We start from the raw sequence: 22,274 nt of genomic DNA, 5'->3' as shown, positions 1-22,274 counted from the left end.
TAGAATAACCCCCATAGTAATGTGTTTTATATGTCCTGACAGTGAAATATTGCTAAGTTCATTTTTCACTGTTGCAAGGCCTGTCTCTCTCATAGGTTAACATGGGGGCTACCTTTAAATATGATTAAAGTGTAGATTCCCTTTGGGAGCGGATGGACATGTGGAGTTTGGGGTCTCTGAGCTCACAATTTAAAAATACATCTTTTAGTAAAGTTGATTTTAAGATTGTGTGTTTGGAAATGACGCTTTTAGAAAGTGAGCATTTGTTCTTGCTTAAACCATTTCTGTGTCTCTGCCTGTTTGTGGATTCTCTGTCTGGGTCAGTTTGACAGTTGGGCTGGTTGCACCTCACACTAGACAGTGACACAAAGGGAGCTGGGGTGTAATCTGCATTTCCTGATGAGCCATCTGTGCTAGGAGGGTGGGGAGGAGTGGTCACTCACACCTGAAAGGGCTGTGCCTGCCCTCACACAATGCAGTCTCCAACCCCCTGGTGAGTGTCTGGGGCCTGGCCTGGGCAAGGCAGGATTTCACAATCAAGAGTGAGAATTTGCTTTGAAGGAGGCCTACTTCAAAGGAGAAAATTGGTATAAAAAGGGCACCTAAAACTACAGACTTTAGAACACTTCTGGAAACCAAGAGGAACCTCTGCCTGGAGAAGAGCTGAATAGCTGAGGAAGAAGAGCTGCCTTGCCTGTGACTAAGCTTTGTGGAGCTATCCTGCAGTTGATGTTTCTACCTGTGCTAGGTGACAAAGACTGGAATTTGTGTGCCTTCCATCTTGCAAAGAACTCTCCAAGGGCTTGATTTAGAGCTTGCTTCCTGTTGTTTGAAGTTTCAGGGACAGCAAAGACCTCTCTCTGCCAGCACCTGGAGTCTCTGGAGAGACTCCTACTCTGCTAAGTGGTGCCTATCAGGTTCCTGGGACCCTGAAAGGAGAAGCTGGCAGCCCAAGAGTGAGAAATCCACGCACCGACCGCCGTGCCGGGAAAAGATTGACGCAACTCCGATCTGCGGCTGTAAAATCGACGCGCAACTGGCTTCTGGCTGAAAATCGATGCTCACCTGCAACGCAACTGGAAGATCGACATCCAGACCTGGGGAAACGACACGCAGCGTCGCTGATGGAGGCTAGTGAGATCACAACCTGCGCTGCGTGGTTTTTGGACCATTGTGCGGCTGAATTTCTGACGCAACCACCACTGGGAGTGTAAAAACAATGCAAGGCCTGCCCGGACCAGAAAATGCGGTTTGAATCGTCGCATCGCTCTCCTGCGGAGAGACGAAACGACGCACATCGACTCGACTGAAGGAGAAACAACACAAGGTCTCGGTCGTGAGTGAAATCGACGCATCGAAAGCCCTTTTTGACGCACACTCACCCATGTGGGGTTATTTTTGACGCACCCAGGTACATTTCCACACTAACAGCGTTAGCTTGGTGTTTAAAATTACATGAAGACTCTTTTGGGTTTTTAATTGATAACTTGACTTGTGTATTGTGATTTTTTGTCGTTTTACTCTTGTTTTGCTTAGATAAATGTTTTCTATTTTTATAAACCTGTGTTGTGTCATTCTGTAGTGTTTTCATTAAGTTACTGTGTGTGTTGGTACAAATACTTTACACCTAGCACTCTGAAGTTAAGCCTACTGCTCGTGCCAAGCTACCAAGGGGGAAAGCAGGGGTTAGATGAGGGTGATTCTCTTTTACCCTGACTAGAGTGTGGGTCCTTGCTTGGACAGGGGGTAACCTGACTGCCAACCAAAGACCCGATTTCTAACAGTCAGCTTTCACCTTCTACTGATGCTCTGCTTTAACCTTGGAAGCAGAGAGCTTATACATGCACAAAAGGCTACTTTTCTCTTGTGTCAAGGTGATGCTCAAAGTCCAGGTACCTGGCTTTCTCTTATTTTTCTGAAGTATTCAGTTCTTAAACCTATAATAAAACATAAATAAGCCTAAAAGACTCATTCTTTTTTAATAGATTGTCAATTTCACATGGTACAAAGGGTTGTCTGAAAACTCCTACTTGGCTCAGTAGTACACTTCTGCACATTAGACAGAGCCTCTTGTGGGCACTCATGTAAGATTGTTTCGATGTTCCAAAGAAGTACTTGGTACATCAGTTATCTAAACACTCCAGCAGTATACTTAGTGCCATATTTCGGCTGAAGAAGATTCCCATGTGAACACATCATTTTCAGCTATCCCATACAATTGTTTGTTTAAAAAAAAAAAAATATAGAAAGTTTGTGTTCTTTGGATTATTACGGTCAACACTTCAAACCAGCCTCTATTCAATGCACTTTCAGGGACTCATTTACAAGAATCTGGTGCATCACCTAAGATGCGTCAGATTTCTTGCCCTACAACTGCCTAATGATGCCATGGACGCGCGCTATTTACAATACAGAGCTCAATGGCGCACGTTTTCACAGATGCATCAGAAATGTTGACATATCTGTGGTGCTAAACTCACACATTGTTGGACTAGCGTTAAAAAAAATGACACTACTCCTGCAGCGGGCGGAAGGATCCTATAGAGAAAAGCCCTGTGCCTCCTCTGAGCAGGCATTAAAATTCTGATGCACTAAAGTCGCAGAACGATGCTGTGAAATGTTGCAAACTTCACTGCGTCAGTTTGGAGTGGCATTTCCAAAGGGAATGCCTACCTTGCATGCATTTTACCTGGCGCAGGTATAATGTGACGCACAGCTTCACAAATTGACCCATTGTGTCCAATTAGTCTGTTTGTAAATGTGGAGCAATGTAAAGCACTGCTAGTGCCACCATTGTGTCAAAACAAATGAAGCAGCTGTGGTGCAATGTCCTTGAAAATGAAGCCTTTAGTGTCATGACACTGTTGCCAAAGAACACACAGTAATGGGCATTTGTAATATAAGCAAGATTTTTATTTAGATTTCCACTTAGATCGTGTAATTAAAAACAAACACGCCATACCTCGAGATTGTTTTAATAAATCTGTGCTCTTGTACAAAACGTATCAATATGGGAACACATGGCACTTTCCTTTGTGTTAGGCAACAGGACGCTTTTGATTATATTTGCGCACCATCTCAGGTCAGGTATTCGGTAATTCTCTCTCTATATATATATATATTTTCCTGGCTGCCTATAAGGGTGTATAATCTCTTCACATTTCTGACAGTGATTATCCAAATATTGCCATGTGTTTGCCGAGACCCCTTGGACTGTACATCCATTATCAGCCTAGACTCGGCATATGGTCACATGATGGCCTACTGGTACAATTCCGATTTCGTCGTACTGCTTATTTTATTTTCTTTAATGATAGCGTTGGCACTGATAATGTAACGTTAGGAGATCATTTCATGACACTGCTGGTCAATAGTGATGAATTGTTGTGTACTTTGCAAAATACATGTCATGACATGATTATTTGTTTCGCACCATCTTTGTTTTCTAGGGGGAGAGTTATTTACTGGCCTTTACAGTGACTACTGGGGTCGAGATGCTGCTATCTTTCGTACCATGGGACGCCTGCCACACATTAGAACTGAGCACGACGATGAGAGGTTGCTGAACGGTAAGCACATGTATTATTGGAATGACACCAGGGCCCATATTTATACTTGGTTTGCACTGAATTAGCATAAATTTGATGACGCTAATTCAGCGCAAACCTGACTCCATATATATACTTTGGCGCTGGACATGTTTAGCACCAAAGTTATGGAGTTAACGTTGTTTTCTGTGGGGGAAAACCTACTTTGCGTCAATGACATGCAAGGTTGGCGTTCGCATCCAGAAAAGGACGATATGGCCTTTGTGCCATATTTGTCCCACTGTGCTAAAATCCAGCACGGGGTGGGGGCCTTAAATATTGGTGCTCAGCTTGCTTAGCGCCATTATTTAACACCCGGGTCTGGGCAGGCATAAGGGGACCTGTAGGCATATTTCCATGGTCAGAGACAATGGACATTGGCCACAGCTGCCCTTCCCTGGCCTCAGGGACAAACACCAAGAGACCACCTCCCAGGTAAGTCCAGGTATGTATTTTGTTTTCACCCACACCGCTTGGGGGCCCTGACTTGGGGCCCCCCGCACGGCACTGGCCTCAGTGGCCATGCTCAGGGGACATTCATCCCCGGGCATGGCCATTGGGGTGGTGGGCATGGCTCTTGGCTTTACTAAGACAGGAGCAATGTCCATGGGGGTTGTGCGCTAGGATATGGCGCTAAACTGCTTAGAGGCCATTTTTTTTCCTCTAGACAGTGTAGCGCCATAATTCGGCACACAAGCCCCGGTTCCCGTAAGCCTCCCCAGCCGTTAGTGTCCTTTCCAAGGATGTTGACAGGGCATTAGCGCCGCAAGCGACATTCCATAAATATGGCGCCTGGCCGGTGTCTTGGAATGGTGTTAGCTGGCGCTATACTTTTTCACGCAAAACTGCACTAACACAGCCACGTACTCTTCCACCAAACTCCCAGCCAACTCCGTTCAGCCAGACTGTCACTTGCACATGTGCCTCACATACAAAAAAATTAGAACTAAAGGCTGCACTTTTTTATACAATTCACTAAAGCATACCACAATCTTTCACATTACATCAGAGACTCCTTATTCCTTCTTCAGTTCTGCAAGAAGTTGAAGACCTGGCTCTTCGAATAAACTCTGTGGATACAGCCTCCTGCTAAGCACCTGGATATCCTCATAGGTGATTAATGCACTCTACAAATAGAAAGAGGCATAACACAAAACTACTGCAGAAATGAAAAAGATACAAGACAGAGATGAAAAATGGACTTCTAAGTATCAGTCTGTCTTAGTAGGAGCAGGACCTCACCAGTAACTTTCCAGAAAAGGGCAGAGATTAGCACCTATCGCAATCACCTTAGTTTTAGCTGAATTATTTTTAAACCACAGTTTGCCTGTCTACTGCCATGTCTGGCTGCTAAAAATATCAAAAGGTGTAGCTGGACACTTTGATGTCCTACTTAATAATGAGGTGAGTGTCACCTGGGTACACCTATAAACCAGGTTCAGCAAAGTGAATGACCCTGGTCGCTAGCTCGACTTAGATATTGAATAGATCAGCTGACAGGGAGGAGTCTTGGTAGCCCCATAATGAAGGGAGAAAGTAAGAGAAATGAAGAACAACTTATAATAAAAAAAAGTTTTATTATTACTCATTGTCATGAAATAGAGCTCTTTAAGCAGCGTAGTAGTGCTTAATCTGGGTTATTTTTTTAAAAAAGCAGGCGCGGCTCCTTCACTAGGGCGGAGGAGCATTGCCCCCGTCAGCAGCAGCAGCTGCAAGCCTTTTACTACAAAACGATAATAAATTATGTTTAACGATAATAAACTATGTTTATTATTGTTTTGTAGCAAAAGGGGCGGGACATTGGGGATGACAGTCATGGGGAGGAGTGCACAGAGCACTCCCCTCAGTGTGCATGTATGTTTGTCCGTCTCAGGCCAGCCAATTACAAATGCGCATTGTGCTGTCTCCAGCCTGGCACTCTGTTGCAAGGCTGGAGAGAGCCTGCACATGCTCTCAGTCTGGCTGGGAACGTCCTTGCTGGGTGCTCACAGCAAATCCTAACGCTTATCTAAGCAGCGTCAGAATTGGCTGCAGGCCAGGCTTGGAGCATGTACCTGCAGCCTGCCTTCAGCAGAGGAGCAAATGGAGCAGTGCGGTGGCAGCAACGATGCAGGTAAGTGTTTTTGTCTTTTTTTAATATCCCCCCTTTCCTGCACACCACCCTGCCCTTAAAAAGTCCTGTGAGCTTCTCTTGATAAAAAGGTGTGCCTTATCTTTTGAGAGCACTAATTTTCATAAAATATTTTCTTCTGCTTGCATCACAGTGAGTTACGGCGTTGTCCTGTGCTCTTTGCTGTATTGCATGGAACAAAAAAGTGATCCACACAATAAAAGACCAATGGATAAAGAGGGCTGGGTGAAAGCTCCCATCAATATTTATTTATATTATAAATACAATTCAAGTAAAATGAAAAGGTCTTAGTTACTGCCAGGCCTGATAAACACGTTTGAATGTCTCTTGACTGAGACACACATGAACATATTTCAAGAAAAGGAGTTAAATCAAAAACAAACATTCAATTCTGTTTCTTCTTTTTAACAGAACCAAAGTTTGTTGGCTCTGGCGTCATTCCTGACAATGATGATCCTGATGACAACAAGGTTTACTTTTTTTTCACCGAGAAAGCGCAAGAGACAGACAAGGAAAACGGCGCCATTTATGCCCGGGTGGGCCGCATTTGTGCGGTAAGATCAACAATTTTGCATTTCACACTGAAGTACTAGTGTTTCTGAACACTATGACTGAAAGCCACTCATATTTCTTAATAATTTAGAACAGTGTTCTTAAACGTATTTGGAAAATTATCAGTAAACAGACTGATTTTCTATATTGAATTATCTTCATTGTTTCATGTTCAACCATATAACAGGTTTCTAGTCTGAGCATTTACATTAATGAGTCTTGAAGCCTGTGGCAAGCATTTAAAGAGATATCTTATCGTTGGCCTAGGTCTGGGGAAAGGAATTCTAGCAAATTCTAGCAAGGCGGGAGCATGATATAACATGTGGGCCCTCGCCTAGTTCACATTCGCATTAAAATGGTTTAAGGCTTTTCATTTTAGGCACAAAATGAGAAAGTGAGGAGCAGAATTTATTATCTCATTTTTCCCACCTACAAGCAGCCATTAAGGCATCATTTGGCCTCATAACCACTTGGCAGTGATGTAATACGTTATCATCGCAATTTTAAATTACCTTAAGGTTTTCCTTATCGGTGAGAGAGGTTCATTCCCAACAGGATTTCCAACGGTTATATTTTTTCGCTACCACATTGGTCTTTATTACCATATCCTCCAAAGTGTTTGCACTTATAGCCTTCTATTATAACATGATGCGATTGGCATTCATATTCTGCTTTCAGGAAGCTTATAAAATAGAGTGAGTTGACAGAGCCTTTAATCTGTGCATGAACACTTCCCTTGTGCAGGTGTGGTGTGGATTTATGATGGCTTACTTTTGGTATTCTTGACGGACTATGCCTTGCCTGTCCAGTTTAGTCAAATTTTGCTGTGCATAATTGTGACATTATTGACCAGTTTTTATAGATGTCTTCTGTGCATGTAACATGCCACAAGGAATTCACAAATAAAATCACTGCTTTACTGCCACTACTAAGTAAATCATAATGTCCAGCTTTTAGCAAAAAAAAATTCTTGACATTCTATATTTTCTTTTGAAATCTGCTTTAGTGGCATTTATAACTAAGGTGAATAACACTGAAGGCTGCAGCACATCCTAATGTCCATTGTAACCTGTGAATGTTCTACATATTGACAAGTATAGGACACATGAGCCATACGAACCTCATGCAGAAGGCAAGTCTGCTCAATTACGCCATGTACCATCCCTTGGTCATGGAGGGCTTTTCACAGCTTGGATTGATGAACCAAATAAAAAGTAAATCTAAGGTCAAATATAAACATTGGGTAAGAAACTCCCACAGTTTCTGAGTGATTTTATTAGGCTGTGATTTTATTAATTCTTAAGTGTGATGAATTCACAATACACCTGATGTTGATTACATTGTATTTGTAGTTACCTAACATTTAAAGCAAATTTTTGAATTCACTGTGGGGCACCTTACTTTGAGTCTGTTGAAGCTTGCTTTTCCCTATTAGAAGTTACATTTACCTCACTGGAGGTAGAGGGATCGTGTCTTTTCCCCTCTCCCCTACAGCCATTTTGGTTCTGTCACAGAGAGGAGAAGGTCAGCAGTCTAGTGCTGACTGTGCTATGTGCCCAGTTGCCCATAAAAATCAACCCGATGCACGGGCACACTAGAAAAGGCAAGTCCGTTTATGCCCGTCCATGCCTGGACAGCATCAGGAGCCAGGAATGCTGCCCGTTTGGATACATTTTTTTCCTGAGGATAAGCAAATGCTATACTCTTGGACTGAATTATTGGAGTGCATCCTAAAGATAAGAGGGAGGTTTGTGGTACACTCAACCTAGCTAACACATTTGTGCGCCACTATGCATAGTGTAACTGTCACCTAGTGCTAGCCATTGATCAGGGAACGCCCGTATTTACTAGCAAAGAAGGGATAGAGGTCAAGGAAAGGAGAGCTCATGCCCAGGAGGAGATCTCATGTGCTTTGGTTACACAGTGTATAATTTCCTGATGGTTTGCTGCTGGATTTGTATGTTGACCATTAGACAAATTAATTATTTATAATATAAATAATCCCTCCATAAACCTGTTTATCCTGTAAATTATAATATCTAGTTCTTGGGGGAATATTGGGTTGCCCTGTTGTTCACAGCAGACCCACTAGTAGCATTTAATTTACATGCCCTGGGCACATACAGTGCACTTTACTAGTGACTTACACATAAATGATATATTCTAATGTGGAGAAGCCAATGTTACCATATTTTGACTATCAATCAATCAATCAATTTTTGTAATGCGTGGCTACTCACCCATGAGGGTCTCAAGGCACTGGGTCACCTTCACTTTAACACTGGTCAGCAGTGGTAAAGTGCTCAAAATCCTTAAACCAACAAATACAAGGTCAGAAAACGAGTAGGAGGAAGGCAAAAAGTCTGGAGATGACCCTGCAGAAAGGGCAATTTCCAACAGCAATATTCTCCTGTTAAGTTGGGCTGATCACAGAGCGGTGACTTTCAGATTTACCCTGCAGAAGGGACTAGAACAGCTGCAATGTAAACCAAAATCATATAGGATTTGAAGTAAAATATCCTCTAAAGATATGGATTCAGCTTTTGGAGAGGCCCTAGTGAAAAATATTTGCCCACAGAAACACAGCAGACGATTTTAATGATCGGGTGAAGGCCGCAGTCGACCTGGTTGCCCTGATTAAACCAAAAGTCTGCAGTAGAGCTAAGGCATCCTCATCTTGGTTTTCAGACAAAACTGAAAGACCTTAGACGGCAGTGTCAGAGGCAAGAACAGAAATGGAGGTCAAACCCTATTCCAGAGGGGAAAGCAAAACATAAAGAACTGATGCATGTGTATAAACGGGCCCATGTGGCTGCTAAATCTTCCTACTATGTAAAGAAAATAAGGCCTGCCAGCAATGCCCCTAAAAAAACTTTTTATGTTGGTTAAATAGCTGTCTATTCCTCCTGTCCAGCAGTCCATGGAGAGCTTGCAAAGATAAGTTCTTGAAAATCTATTCTGACTTCAACTTCAATGAGGATAGGCTTCTCCCCTTGTTCGATGTGGATGACCCTGCTGATCAGCACTCTTCTTCAGTTATCTCTGCATTCCTTCCCATCTCCTTCTTGAAACTAAAACATTTTCTCATGAACATGAAATCAGGCTCACCAGATGACCCCTGTCCTCCTAGAGTTTTACAACTTGCCCCAGGTCAGATTTGCCATTCCTGGTAAAAGTCTTCAATCAGATTCTAACAACAAGAGTGCATCCCTGACATTGGAAGGCAGCAGTAGTCATTCTCCTTCAAACGAAAACTAATGGGGACCCAGTGGACCTCTAAAACCTTTGTCCTATCTCTCTACTGCTTGCACCAACAAAAATGCTTGAAAAATATATCAACCAGCAATTGGTTGAGTTCATTACTGCCTAGGACCTATTGAATCCTTCACTGAACGGGTTCTGAAGTGGTCACAGTACTGAGTTGGTGCTGGTTGCCGCTGCAGATTCCATTTGTTACCAAGTAGATCAAGGAGGCACTGCAATTGTGGTAATGCTGGATCTGTCAGTGGCATTTGACACAAAATCAGCCTTCCATTTGGTTCAAAGATTACATCAAGCAAGGCTGAGGAATACTGCTGCAGACCTCCTAGGTTACTTTTTGAATAATAGGAACCAAATAGTCAGCTGCAGTAATTTGAGAGCAGAGGTGTTCCAGCTCCCTCATGGGGTTCCACAGGTATCCTCCCTTAGCCCCACTTATTCAACCTGTATGTCACCCCCTCTCCAAACTGGAGTGCTAGTTCTGCTTTCAGGTGTTATCAAACTTCCCACTGGAAGCATGCCGAGATCAACCTGCTACTCAAGAAACCTACCACCGACCCAAGGGAGGTGAAGAACTACAGACCCATCTCTCTGCTCCCTTTCCAAGCCAAAGTGACAGAAAAGGATGTCAACCAGCAACTCACTGAATTCCTCGAGACACACCAGATCCTAGACCCATCCCAATCAGGGTGCAAGAGCAACCACAGTACCGAAACAGCACTCCTCTCAGCCACTGATGACATACATGCCATACTGGACCACGGAGACACAGCCTCACTCATCCTCTTCGACCTTTCCACTGCATTTGACACCGTCTCCCACTCCACCCTCTGCGCCAAACTCCACAATGCCATCAACCACGATGAAGCACTGGAATGGATCAGATCCTTTCTTACCGGAAGAACACAGAGTGTCAGACTACCACCGTTCACATCGGAACCCAAAGAAACATGCTGTGGAGTACCCCAAAGATCCTCACTCAGCCGGACACTCTTCAACAGTTACATGGCCCCCTCACCAAAATCATCTGACGACACGGCCTAAACATCGTCTCTTATGCCGACAATGCCCAACAGATCCTCTCCCTGGCCAGTGACCCAGCACACACCAAGAGAAATTTCTGCAACAGAATGAGAGCAGTCGCCGTCTAGATGGAAGCCAACTGCCTCAAATTCAACTCAGACAAGACGGATATCCTCGCAATCAGCTCCACCCCCTCTGCCTGGAACAACACCTGGAGGCCTGCCACCCTGATAAACGCCCCCGCTCCCACCGACCATGAACGCAATCTGGACATCATCCTGGACTCCTCTCTGTTCATGACCCGCCAAGTCAACGCTGGCTCGTCATCATGCTTCCACACCCTTTGCCTTCTTTGAAAATTCTCCAAGTGGATACATACTCAGATGTGGAGTCACCCAGGCTCATCCTGGACATCCCCCAACACAGCCACATTTCCTCCCACCTCAAACACCTAAAGTGGCTCCCAGTCAACAAACGCATCACCTACAAGCTCTCACACACACCTACAAGGCTCTACACAACATAAGACCGGCCTACCTCAACCACCGCCTCACCTTCTAGGCATCCAACAGAAAAGTCCGTTCTTCCCAGCTTGCCCTTTCAGCCATTCCCAGAATCTGAAAAAGCACAGCAGGTGGAAGATCCTTGTCCTACCTCGCAGCCCGGACATGGAACACAGCTCAGTTCTCGATGGACCTCAAGACCTGGCTATTCGATTGAGCAGCCCGCAACATTGCCTTGAGACCCCACGGGTGATAAGCCATACTGTAGAAGTATTGATTAACTGAAAAATCAGTGAGAATGGCACGGCAAGAGGGTGCTGCTTCTTTTCTGCTGCTAGACCAGATTTTCTACTCAAGCGGAAACTTTCTCAATGCGAACGGAAGGTTTCTCAATGCAAGCGGTAGCAACCATCCGCAACCGCCCGTGTTGAGAACTCTCACTAGGAGGTGTTCTGGAGTAAGATTTTCCTCACTCGCGCCCGCCAACTTAACATTGGTGAACTCGACCGAGGAAAAAAACTACGCTATGCAGAATTATTTGGAACTTAAAAACTCTGCAAACTCCACGAGTGGAGTGGAGTTCATTGCCCACCCCTAATCAAGGGCTTGGGCTTCTGAGAACAGCATTCCATTGGTATACTCATAAAAATTGGTATCTCTTATGAAGGTTATTATCAGCAGATTCTGCAAAGTCAGGTGGGGTGGCCAGTCTTTCTTGGTTGCAGCAGCTAAATTATGAAACACCTTGCCGGCACACATCGCAAGGCTGGACTCCTTTGTGGTTTTCCATAATCAATTTAATGCCTGCCTTTTTTCCCTTCTGTGTTTGCAGCTCTTTGGTCTCTGTGAAGGCTTTCCTTACTGGTCTTAGCACTTAGATGCCTTTGGGCTTAGTGCACTTTACAAATCCTAATCCGTATTCCTATTCCATAATATTTAGCTACAGCAGTATTTTCTTTATTGTAAGTAAACATTGTTCCAGCATTCTGGAAATAAGAAAAAGCATGTAACCTGGAGCCCCGTCCATCAAGGATTATTCTTTTAATAGTATGTTTATAGTGTGTTCTTCAATTGAAACGTATTTGTGACAATTACAGTGTTACTGTTACAGAAACATTAAATAAAATGTCCAGGTTGCTTATCAAATGTGCCCCATGGTTGCTCATTGAGACAATCCTAACAAGAGGTGCCAGAAATCACAATTTCTTTTTGTAAAATTTCATAAAAATTCTGTGAAATTAGGTGAAATTTTGTGAAACCTACTTGCTGGTATATTATGTGAAAACTGAACACATGGGCATTCCTTGCACTGCACTCAAAATTCATACTAATATCAGCAGGACCCAGACTAGTTCAAGGAGAAAAACTATCAGAGCCACAGTTGGAAGAACAATTCTGCTCAAAACACTATCCTGAACGACATAACAATAAATGCAATTTTTGGAAGTGAAATCTTGTGAAACTGGTAAACTTAATTGTTTTTCACTCTTAAAAAAATGTCCATTCCTAATCCTAGGTTGCATTTGGTCGGGAGTCCTCTCAGGGCACAATGGATTGAGCGCTGTGGGTCTGTTGCCTAAGGCATCCCTAAAGTAGTTAACTTTTACGTCTGGTTAGGTTATTTGCAAAGCATGCTGCTGGAGTACAGCCAGATGAGAATATTCTAAAAAAAGAAATGCTAGCCTCTCACCCCATGAAAATGAGAAAATGTCCTCTACAGGTTGACAGTGCAACGATGCATAAACCACCCACAAAATATGAATGGGGCTGTGTATTGTAGTAAGTCTATTTGCACTATGGCACATTTCAAAATAAGTTAAAATAATAATAATAATAATAATAATAGTAATACAACTTACAAAGCGCACCGCCACTTCAACAAAGTGCCCCAATGCTGAAAAAACAAACTCACAATGATCCACAAGCACTGCCAAGGTATCGTGAGATCAGCCCGAGCTCAAAAGCCAGGTTTTTTATTTCTTTTGAAAAAGAGATTCCAACAGGGTGTGCCAAAGCAGGAGGGGCAGGGCATTCCACAAGTTTGGTGCCAGATAACTAAATGAGGTGTCCCCAATACACACTCTACTTACAATGGAAATGCTAGCCAGCAGTGCTCCAGAAGATCTAAGATTCCTGGCGGGGAAGTAAGGTTGGATAAAATACTGTAAATAGTAAGAGCCCTTTTTTGAAAAAATCCTGTAGTGAATGCACAATGCTTTAAAGGAAACTCGTTGTTTCAAAGGCAACCAGTGCACCTGCTGCAGTCTATTCAGCCGGATTTTAGACACCCACAAGTACAGGTTGTTACAACAATCCAGCCTGAAAATAGCCAGTGCCTGGACTACTGTTTTCTTTGCAGACTCTGACAAGAAACAGAAAATCTTTTTAAAGGTATTCAATACCCCAAAGCATTTCCCCACCACAGCTGTAATTTGGCAGTCAAAATGAGCTGATCATCAAACCAAACACCCAGGTTTTTGACCTTGGGCTTGGGTATCGGCAAAGGGCCAAGAAAGTTCGGTCACCATGCAGTGGTCCAGGTGAAGGGTTGTTTGCCCAGTATGGTTACCTCCATTTTACCTGCGCTCAATTTGAGACAGTTAATATCCATCCATTTGGGTGAACTCCGTGAGGCAAGAACTGAACGTGGAGGCCATATTGATAGACTTTTATGCCAGGGTGATAATAAGCTAAGTGTCATCTGTGGATGAAATGATGTTAAAACTGTGACACTTGATGACCTCTACCAGAGGGGCACATATATAAGTTAAATATTGCTGGACTCAAAGAGGCCTGACGCACTCCCTGCTGCAGTAGAAAAATGTGCAAATGAAAGAGTTTTTGAAACACCTAATAGGTGCGATCCAGCAGAAATGAAGCAACCCACTGCAAGGCTTTGTAGCCAACACCGCAACTTCACAAACATTCAATCATTACGTTGTGGGATACGGTGTTGAAAGCTGCACTGAGATCTAGCATTAACAGCGATGCAGTGTCACCCCTGTCCAAAATCTGACACATGGATTCTGCTACAAGCAGTAAGGCAGACTCTGTAATGTAGGAATAGTGGAAGCCTGATTGCATCCGATGGAGTAAGGTATTAGCCTCAATAAAGGTGAAAGATGCTGATTGACATATTTTTCTGCTTCCTTGGAGGAAAAAGTTACAGCGAGATAGTCTGATAATTTTCAGGCTGAGGGGGTGGCTCTAAAAAAGATTTTTTATGCATTGGGACCACCATTGCATGCTTCCAACACAATGGGATCTGGCCTGATGCCAGGGAACAGTTAAGTAGCTCCTGAAACACCTGCTGTACAGCTTCTACCCCTCACTCCAAAATGGAAGGGAAGCTGGGTCAAGCGGGAAGCCAGACTTAACTGACATGATGAGAGGAAACAATTTCTCAGGTTCAGTAGGTTTGATGTAAAGTAACCTAGAACAGGCCTCCGAGAATTTGAACCAAGAGTCAAGACACGGTGCCTCTCTAAGGTGCTGTGGAAAGGAGGCGTAGATAGTTGCCACTTTTCACAGAAGAGCTAAGCTAAAGCATGACATTCCTCCTCAGAAGGTGTAGTAGAGGTTGAGGCTTGAGATAATGAGGACATGGACTTCACAATGGAAAATATGTCTTGAGAAGAGTTCTGGGCCAAAAAAGTTTTATTGGCATAGAAATCACAGAAACATTGTCTAATACAGCCATGATTAGCTTTAAGGGCAAGCCAATAATTGGCTTAACCAACGGGGTAATAATCTTTATGCAAAAAATGCATCAAACACTTGCAAATCTTTTTAAGTAGGAGTAGCTCACCACTGAACCACTCGGCTGATGGTTTCAGTCTATGGAGAATCCAACCAGCCAAAGGAGCTATTTGGCCTAAAGCATCTGTAATTCAGCATTCCAATTGGGAGTTAGCTACATCAATGCTACTATCGAGTGAATGGCGACTTGAGCCTAATACCTGAGTAAAACATGTAGAAGTCACCTTAGCCCACTTAAAAGTCCAAAATACTTGAGCAGTGGAAAGACTGGATGGGGGTTTGGCAACAGGAATGAAAAAAGGAATAGTGAGATGGTCACACCAGGTGTGCGGAAAAGGGGGATCAGTAGATAAATGAACCGCGTTAAAAAAAATAGGATTGAGGATGTGCCCATGTCTATGGGTAGGGGAAACATCAGATTGGAAAATCTGTAGTCTCTCCAAGTCAGTGACTAGGGCCACTGCCATTAAGTACGAAGGGTCGTCAAAATGCAAATTGAAATCTCCAATAAGCAAGAAATTGGAATAACGCAAGACTTAAGGTAGCAGCACATCGGCTAACGACATTATAAAACTAGAGGCTGAGCCTGGAGGGAGGTAGGTTTAGTTTCCTGTTAGAACAAAATTATTCAAGAACTTTAAAGAGACAAAATCAGCTTCACACCATGCAATGGAAAGTTCAGAAAAGGAAGGGTGCAAAGACTGGTTAAAAAGTATGGCAATATCACCCCCTGTCTGTGTTTGTCTATCAAGTCTCACAATTGCAAAACCTTGGGGAATGCCTGTAAAATATCTGCTGAAGAATTTTCAGTCAACCAAATTTCTGTCAGAAACATTGTGTCTGGCATATGATCTCCCAGAAAGTCATAAATCTCCTGCTTATGTTTGACCAGTGATCTACAGTTCAGAGAGAAGAACTTTGACACAGACAGACTGTGGCAAAGCACTAAACTTTGTGCTCAGAGGTGGTTCAGTCAAAACCAGGAAACCACACTTTCCACAGCAACTCTCTGCTTGCGTGAGGTCGAGCATGTAACAGCATGTATTTGACAAAAGAGTTGCTAAGTGTTTCAGATCAGTAGCAGAGTAATATTGGTTCTCTGACCTAGCAGGACCAGGGGTCCTGGTCCCAGGTGCCGTCCAGGTGCCGTGGTCACAGAGTGGATTACTTTTGGTATGCCTTTGGTGCGCTTTTGGCGCACCTGCTGCACCCATCTGCTGTACGTCCCTGTTGTAGATACCATTTGAAGGGGCGTGAGCTCTAACAAGCTTGGCCCCCGTGTGTCCAATTGGTTCCCCACCAACCAATCAATGGCCCCCTGGACGCATCTAGCATCTTTCACAGCCGAGCACGAAGTGCAAATTGCGGCAGCAGTGCAAAAAACAAACTTCTAAAATCTTTATAAAAACAGTTCCTGACTTTTAAAACATTTAAGAGCAAACTCCTAATCCCATGATCATTAGAAACAGAGCAGCGAGAGCGGTACTAAAATCTGTTAGTAGTAATGATAACAACATTTCCACCTTGTGATTAAGTTATAAAGGGCCAGATGCATCATCACGGCCCTTTGCGATTCGGAAATAGCGATTTTTAAGAAATCGATATTTCCGACTCGCAAAGTGCCATATATCACATTTGCGAATCGGTAATAGCGATTTCTTAAAAATCGCAAATGCTATTACCGATTCGCAAATTGCGATACCTGCCCCATTCGCAGCTATGGGCCTGTTGGCCCATAACTGCAAATTGTTTGCATTTCCAAAATTGCGATTTCTGAACCAGAAATCGCAATTTTGGAAATGCAAAACCCCAGGGTGCTGGGGGGCTAAGGCCCCCTCTGCTGCACCCCAAAGGTTTTTGGGGGAACATGTAAGGTGCACACATGCCAAAAGGGCATGTGTGCTTTACATGTACAATTTAAAAATGCATTTTAAATGCATTTTTAAATTTTGCACATGGTTACCACCAAGTTCAACTTGGTGGTAATTAGCGATTCCTAAATGCCAAAATCGCATTTAGGAATGGCTTCATACATGTGCTAAGAAATCGCAAATAAGAATTCCTTATTTGCGATTTCTAATTTAGAGAGTCACAATTTGCGACTCTCTAAACAGGGTCGCAATTTTGAGGAATCTCTATTTTAGCAACTCCTTAAAATTGCGTTCAGAATGTATTTCATACATTCTTAAATGGCATTTTGCATTCGCAAATGGGCATTCGCAGCGTTTGCGAATGCAAAATGCCTTCATACATCTGGCCCAAAGTCTTCTTCAGGACTGGACAAGTTTTTAGGAAACAATTAGTGGATATCAAGAGGACTAAATGGAGTAAATCATCAACCAGCAGCCTAGTGTGGAGATGCTAGACATCTACAGGAATAGTCTCTTGCTGTTGGATCATCAACTGGATCTCTGACTCCGGTTATGCCTCATGTACTAAAATGCAAACTCCCTTTTTGCTTTCATATGTGACCTTATCTGAAAGTGTTGTGCAGACTATGATAGGTGCTTAATAGTGCTTAAAAATACATTAAAACAAAACTCCTAAAATTAAATAAATGTAATCTTCTTTCAACCTAGGCAAAACCATTATACGATATTTTCCACAGTACATTAGTCTGTAATTATCCAGTAAAAATGATATCAATAAACTATCTTGCAAGGTAATTTGCTGAAAATATTTTCAAACTATAAGAATTTGCTTTTTTCTTTGTTTTGTTTTCAGAATGATGTAGGTGGTCAGAGAATGCTAATTAATAAATGGAGCAGTTTTCTTAAATCAAGGCTCATTTGCTCAGTTCCAGGACCAAATGGAATTGACACATATTTTGATGAACTCGGTAAGTATTATTAGGAACTGTAAAACATCATTATGTTAAAAATCCATTCTATCCAAAACACCTCTGACTTTAACGTCTATAGCTTGTTCGAGAAAATGTATTTCTTTTTAATTAAGTATTTTTAAAGAGCAATGACTGCTATTCGAATTGATATTGCAATTTCTTCTAAAATCAGTTAGAGAGAGATCTTTTATACGGTGGAAATGGTTAATTAGCAATGCACCGCGTACTGTGGATTCTAGTTTGGTTTGTCTATACGTTGCCCGCTATAGCAAGAGATTTAGAAACTTAAAAATTCCAGACACACACATAGAGCAATTATCACAATGTGTTGTGTGGAAGAAATGTGGGATGTAGTGGGCGAGGTGCTATCCTGTGTGGGAGTTGTTCTAACATTAGGAGGGACTGTTCACTTAATAGATAAATTGAAAAATAACCTACTGAATGTTAACATCCTGAATTTAATTATGTGAGCTGCATTCGAATTGTTTGAAATATATCGTAGGTATCAAGAGATCTTGACAATCATTTTTCATTCTCTGTTTGAAATATCTGTGCGCTTCAATAGTTTATAGATTTCTCATTACTTATCAAGGAAAGATTATGTAAACTTTTAAAAAACATTGGCACTACTAAGTAGGCCATGAAATGCCTGCAAGTCATAGAGCCTGTCCCTCAATGTTGAAATTCCAAGCTAATACAAGCAGTGCTGAGAGAGAGAAAGAGTGCGTGCGCGCGCGCCTACATATGGCAACTGCAGCAGGAGTGATATAAGGTCGATCATACATAAACTGAATGCTATATAATGAATTGGCTCATGCCTCTAATAACCTTTAAATGAATCTTTGTGCGGCGAACTTTCTAGAGACGATCACACCGTAAGGCCTAATCAATGCCAGACGGAAAAATCAAGAGCACTGTTACAGTTATTTGTTCCATAAAGATGTTTATTTTTAGCTAAAGGTCTAGAATGCATATTAAGAGAGATAGAAAGGCATTATGGATCACTTAAGAGGCACTAAAGAGTGGTTTGCAGGTGGATACAAGAATTCAGAACAAAGATTTGTCACAATCTACTCAAAAAGCTACGAATCACCTTAGCACTGCGTAGGCAAGATCGAAACTTTCATGCAGTAACAGAGCTTATTTGTCTCTTGCAGAGCCCTACAAGATGAAACTCAATAAAATTAGAGGTGAACGGGGGGCGAGGAGTTTCTTTTAAGTATGTACCATTGAGCAGATAGCAAGCAGTGGAACAGCCAGCACCCACAGAGCTGTTACTTGTGACAATTGAAAGAAACCAATGTGTAAAATGAGTGCTAACTCAGAACTGAAGAGAAAGAGAGAGAGAGAGAGAGAGGGAGAAAGCAAGCAGCTTGTAAAGCCCACTGTGAAGGGGTAAAATTGTGCAAACTCTTCACCAAATATCACCTTAATTATACCAGTTTGTTGCAAATGAACATCTTCTGTGAGATCCTCCCCCAGACGTTTGGCTTCTTTTGCTGAACCCATTTTTCTTGGCCATAAGATTCTGCACCCTTTACTTTTGGTAACCAATGATAAAGTGACTGTGCTCACCCTTTTATACCTGGTAAAATTGGCATGTACCCAATAGGCAAGTTTTATTTACTTATACAGTATGTCCCTAGTACATTGTACTATCTGCACCCAGGGCTTGTAAATTAAATGCTGCTATTGAGCTGCAGCACTCATTGTGTCACCAACTAAAGTAGCACTGTAATATGTCTCCAGGCCTGCCCCTGCAGCCTGGGTGTGCAGATTAGAAGCTTCAAGTCTGATCTGGCATAACAGACCTTTTGCCAGCCCTAAATCTTCCTTTTTAATGCTTATACATCACCTCTAAGGCTAAGGTAGGCCCTACACACACATGTAAATGTAATGTTTTATATGCCCTGACAATGAAAAACCTTGAAAGTCTGTTTTCCTTGTGGCAAGGCTACCTCTCTCTTAGGAAGATATTGGGTAACACTATCACAACTTAGTTCCAGTTTAGAATCTGCTAGAAAAATGGTTCAAGGATTAATTTCAATACTGTTTTATAATCCAACTTAATGGTCAAGTCAGACTTTATGTAACTATTTTGAAAATGATACTCTCAGAAAGTGCCATTATCTTGCCTAAGCCAAAAAGGGTCTTTCTGCCAGTGCCCAGAGTAACATGACTCTGGTGAGATGCTGATTGCTCTTAGACACTGAACACAGGGCGTGGGTGTGAAGAGGCATTTACCTTCCAGAGCAGGATGGCCTGGGACCCTGTGCCCAGCTCCTTCTTGAGCTTCAAAGAATGTCTACCCTGTCACACCTAGGCCTACCTTCTTTTTATCTTGCTAGCCTCCAAACCCAGTGGGAGGTGACATCTGCCAAACACCTAGACCTAGTTTGGAGTGGCCACAAGGGGGTGCTTGCCCATTATTAAAGCCACATCTCTGGGTGGACACAGGGAGCTCTATCCAGGGGAAGGACGTTTCTGCTATGTTGGTTTTAGGGGGAGAGGGTCACTGTGGGATACTTTACAGCATGGGCACTCACAAAGATTTTTCTAGGGGCCAACATTTGGTCCGTGGGATGACCGATGGCCGCATTGATGCCAACGGGGTGGTGTTCGTAGTTGGGGGTTGGTTCAGGAGTGTGTTGGAAGTAAGGTGCATTTAGGGAAGCAAAGCATAAACATCTTGTGGCTGAATTACACAATGTGAAGCCAAAACACCTGGGATTAATCCTGGTTTCCCCACTTTACCAGATTCTGTGATCCTATGCAATTGTTTTGTTCCACTTTCCATCCATTATCACATACAAGAGGACTTGAAATACAGGACTTGCCTCTTAGTTCACTATTAGCATTGTTGCCAGGGTGAAGGAGGAATTAATGTTTCTAGATTCATGTTAAAAAAATAATTACTTAAAAAAAATCTTCTCAATGCACTCATGTATTCTGATTTACTAAGGTGAAATGGTTCTGCATGTTAAAAAGTACACTTTTTTTTTTAATTCTAAAGACATCAAATATTTACACTTTTGCAGGAAGATGTCTTTAACAATGAAAGTCCTCCTAAAGTTAAGTGGTGTAGGATAACCTAGTTATATCCTTTTTTTAACTTCAGGTAACCTGTAAAAAAAAAAACTTTAGCCTGTGTAGTTAACATTTTTATGTTATTGCTGAGTGGAGGACACAGGAGGCCCTTGCTGCTGCTGTTGAACAGGGGGCTGCATGTAAAGGTCAGGAGGGCTGCATGCTAAACCCCGGGCTGTACTTTGAGTATCACTGCTTTACAGTAAAACACACAGGAAGTGATCAAAAAGTATGGAGGGCCACCCCTAGAAACCTTCACCTGATTGGCTAGGGAGTGGCCAGGACTTTGTCCCACCCACAGGCTGGCACTAAGCATAAATGTGGCATCCTGAGTACCCTCCTCAGAACACTCCTGGATGTAGTGAGAATCAGAGGAAGGACTGCCCTGCTGCCTGAAGAACCTGAAAGAAGATGGGATCTACGTGCTTGAATGCAGGGCCCTGGAACGAGACCAGGATCACCATCAAAGCTGCAACTGTTCAATCGCCGGTTCGTTTCTGTTAGCTGGTTTGCTCCACTGAAGGGGACCTCACTTCCATAAAAATGTTTCCAAGTCCAAATATAAAGAGCTTGCTCAGGACTGACACAAAGCAGCAACCCAACATCAGTGCTTTCCTCTGTACAGACTTTGGACCTTGCCCACTTGGAGCAGTCCCGGCTTCATTGACGACTGCATCAAGACCTTGCTCTTCAGCAACAAGCTGTTGTTGATTCCTGCCAACAACTCCTCAGTGCCCACTTTTTCTCCATAAAAGTTTCTGTGTCTGAAGGTAAACTTTCCACCAAGACAAGCCAAGGTCCTATACCCGACTCACGCACCATTGTGGTCAAAGTTAACTTTTCATTTTGACACAGTCTACCGCAAACAGAGAACTGCAGTTGCCACTTTTTGCTTTACGGCACTATGTTTAATTCAAACTTTAAAATTTCATATCTGCAATTCTGTGAAATTGAATTTTGTTGTTGTGGTGTAATTTTATTTATTAAAATATTCTCTAATTTTCTAAATTGATTTGGGACTTTTCTTGTGTTGTGTTTTGACTTCATTACTGTTTGAGTACTGCATAAATACTTTTTGGGTAGTAGTATTTTGCTGCTTTAATTGCATATTTTGTAGAACTCGCATCCCACTTATGATAATGGGCTGAGGTGTACCTCCATCTGTGGTTTTATATGATGTTTAATTTGTAATCTCTGAACTCTTTTGGTTTAAAATACTCTTGATTTGAGAGGTCTCGCGTGATGTCAGTCTCTTCAAGGTTTCCGCTGGAAATAAATTTACAATTTCAATTCAATCAGTATAGTTTCAGTTCTTTGAGCTTTTATGTCTTTCATTTGAATTCATTGGGGTGTTTTCTTCAGTACCTTTTGACTTATCCTTTTTCTCTCTATGATTCACCGTGGAGGGCGGCCTGGTCATAATGTATCAATGACTCTTTAGTTTCATGTAGGTAGCTGTTTCAGTCTGTATATTGTCAGATCTTTCATTTCTCTCGTGGTCAATGACAGCTTCTTGTTCGAGCTGGATG

At 42.6% G+C, this 22,274-nt stretch overlaps 1 protein-coding gene across 1 annotated transcript in view; it reads left to right on the top strand.

The window, feature by feature from the left end:
• The window catches only part of SEMA3E (semaphorin 3E), a 553,526-nt gene that overhangs the window by 439,167 nt on the left and 92,085 nt on the right, over positions 1 to 22,274 (top strand). Inside the window, exons 6-8 of the mRNA XM_069228706.1 lie at positions 3,450 to 3,569; positions 6,130 to 6,272; positions 17,541 to 17,655. Coding sequence (XP_069084807.1) covers positions 3,450 to 3,569; positions 6,130 to 6,272; positions 17,541 to 17,655 — 378 coding nt within the window. The remainder of the gene's footprint in view (positions 1 to 3,449; positions 3,570 to 6,129; positions 6,273 to 17,540; positions 17,656 to 22,274) is intronic.

Source organism: Pleurodeles waltl, chromosome 4_1 (genome assembly GCF_031143425.1).
Source record: "Pleurodeles waltl isolate 20211129_DDA chromosome 4_1, aPleWal1.hap1.20221129, whole genome shotgun sequence".
NCBI classification, from domain to species: domain Eukaryota; kingdom Metazoa; phylum Chordata; class Amphibia; order Caudata; family Salamandridae; genus Pleurodeles; species Pleurodeles waltl.
This window is presented reverse-complemented; position numbering and strand designations above follow the sequence as displayed.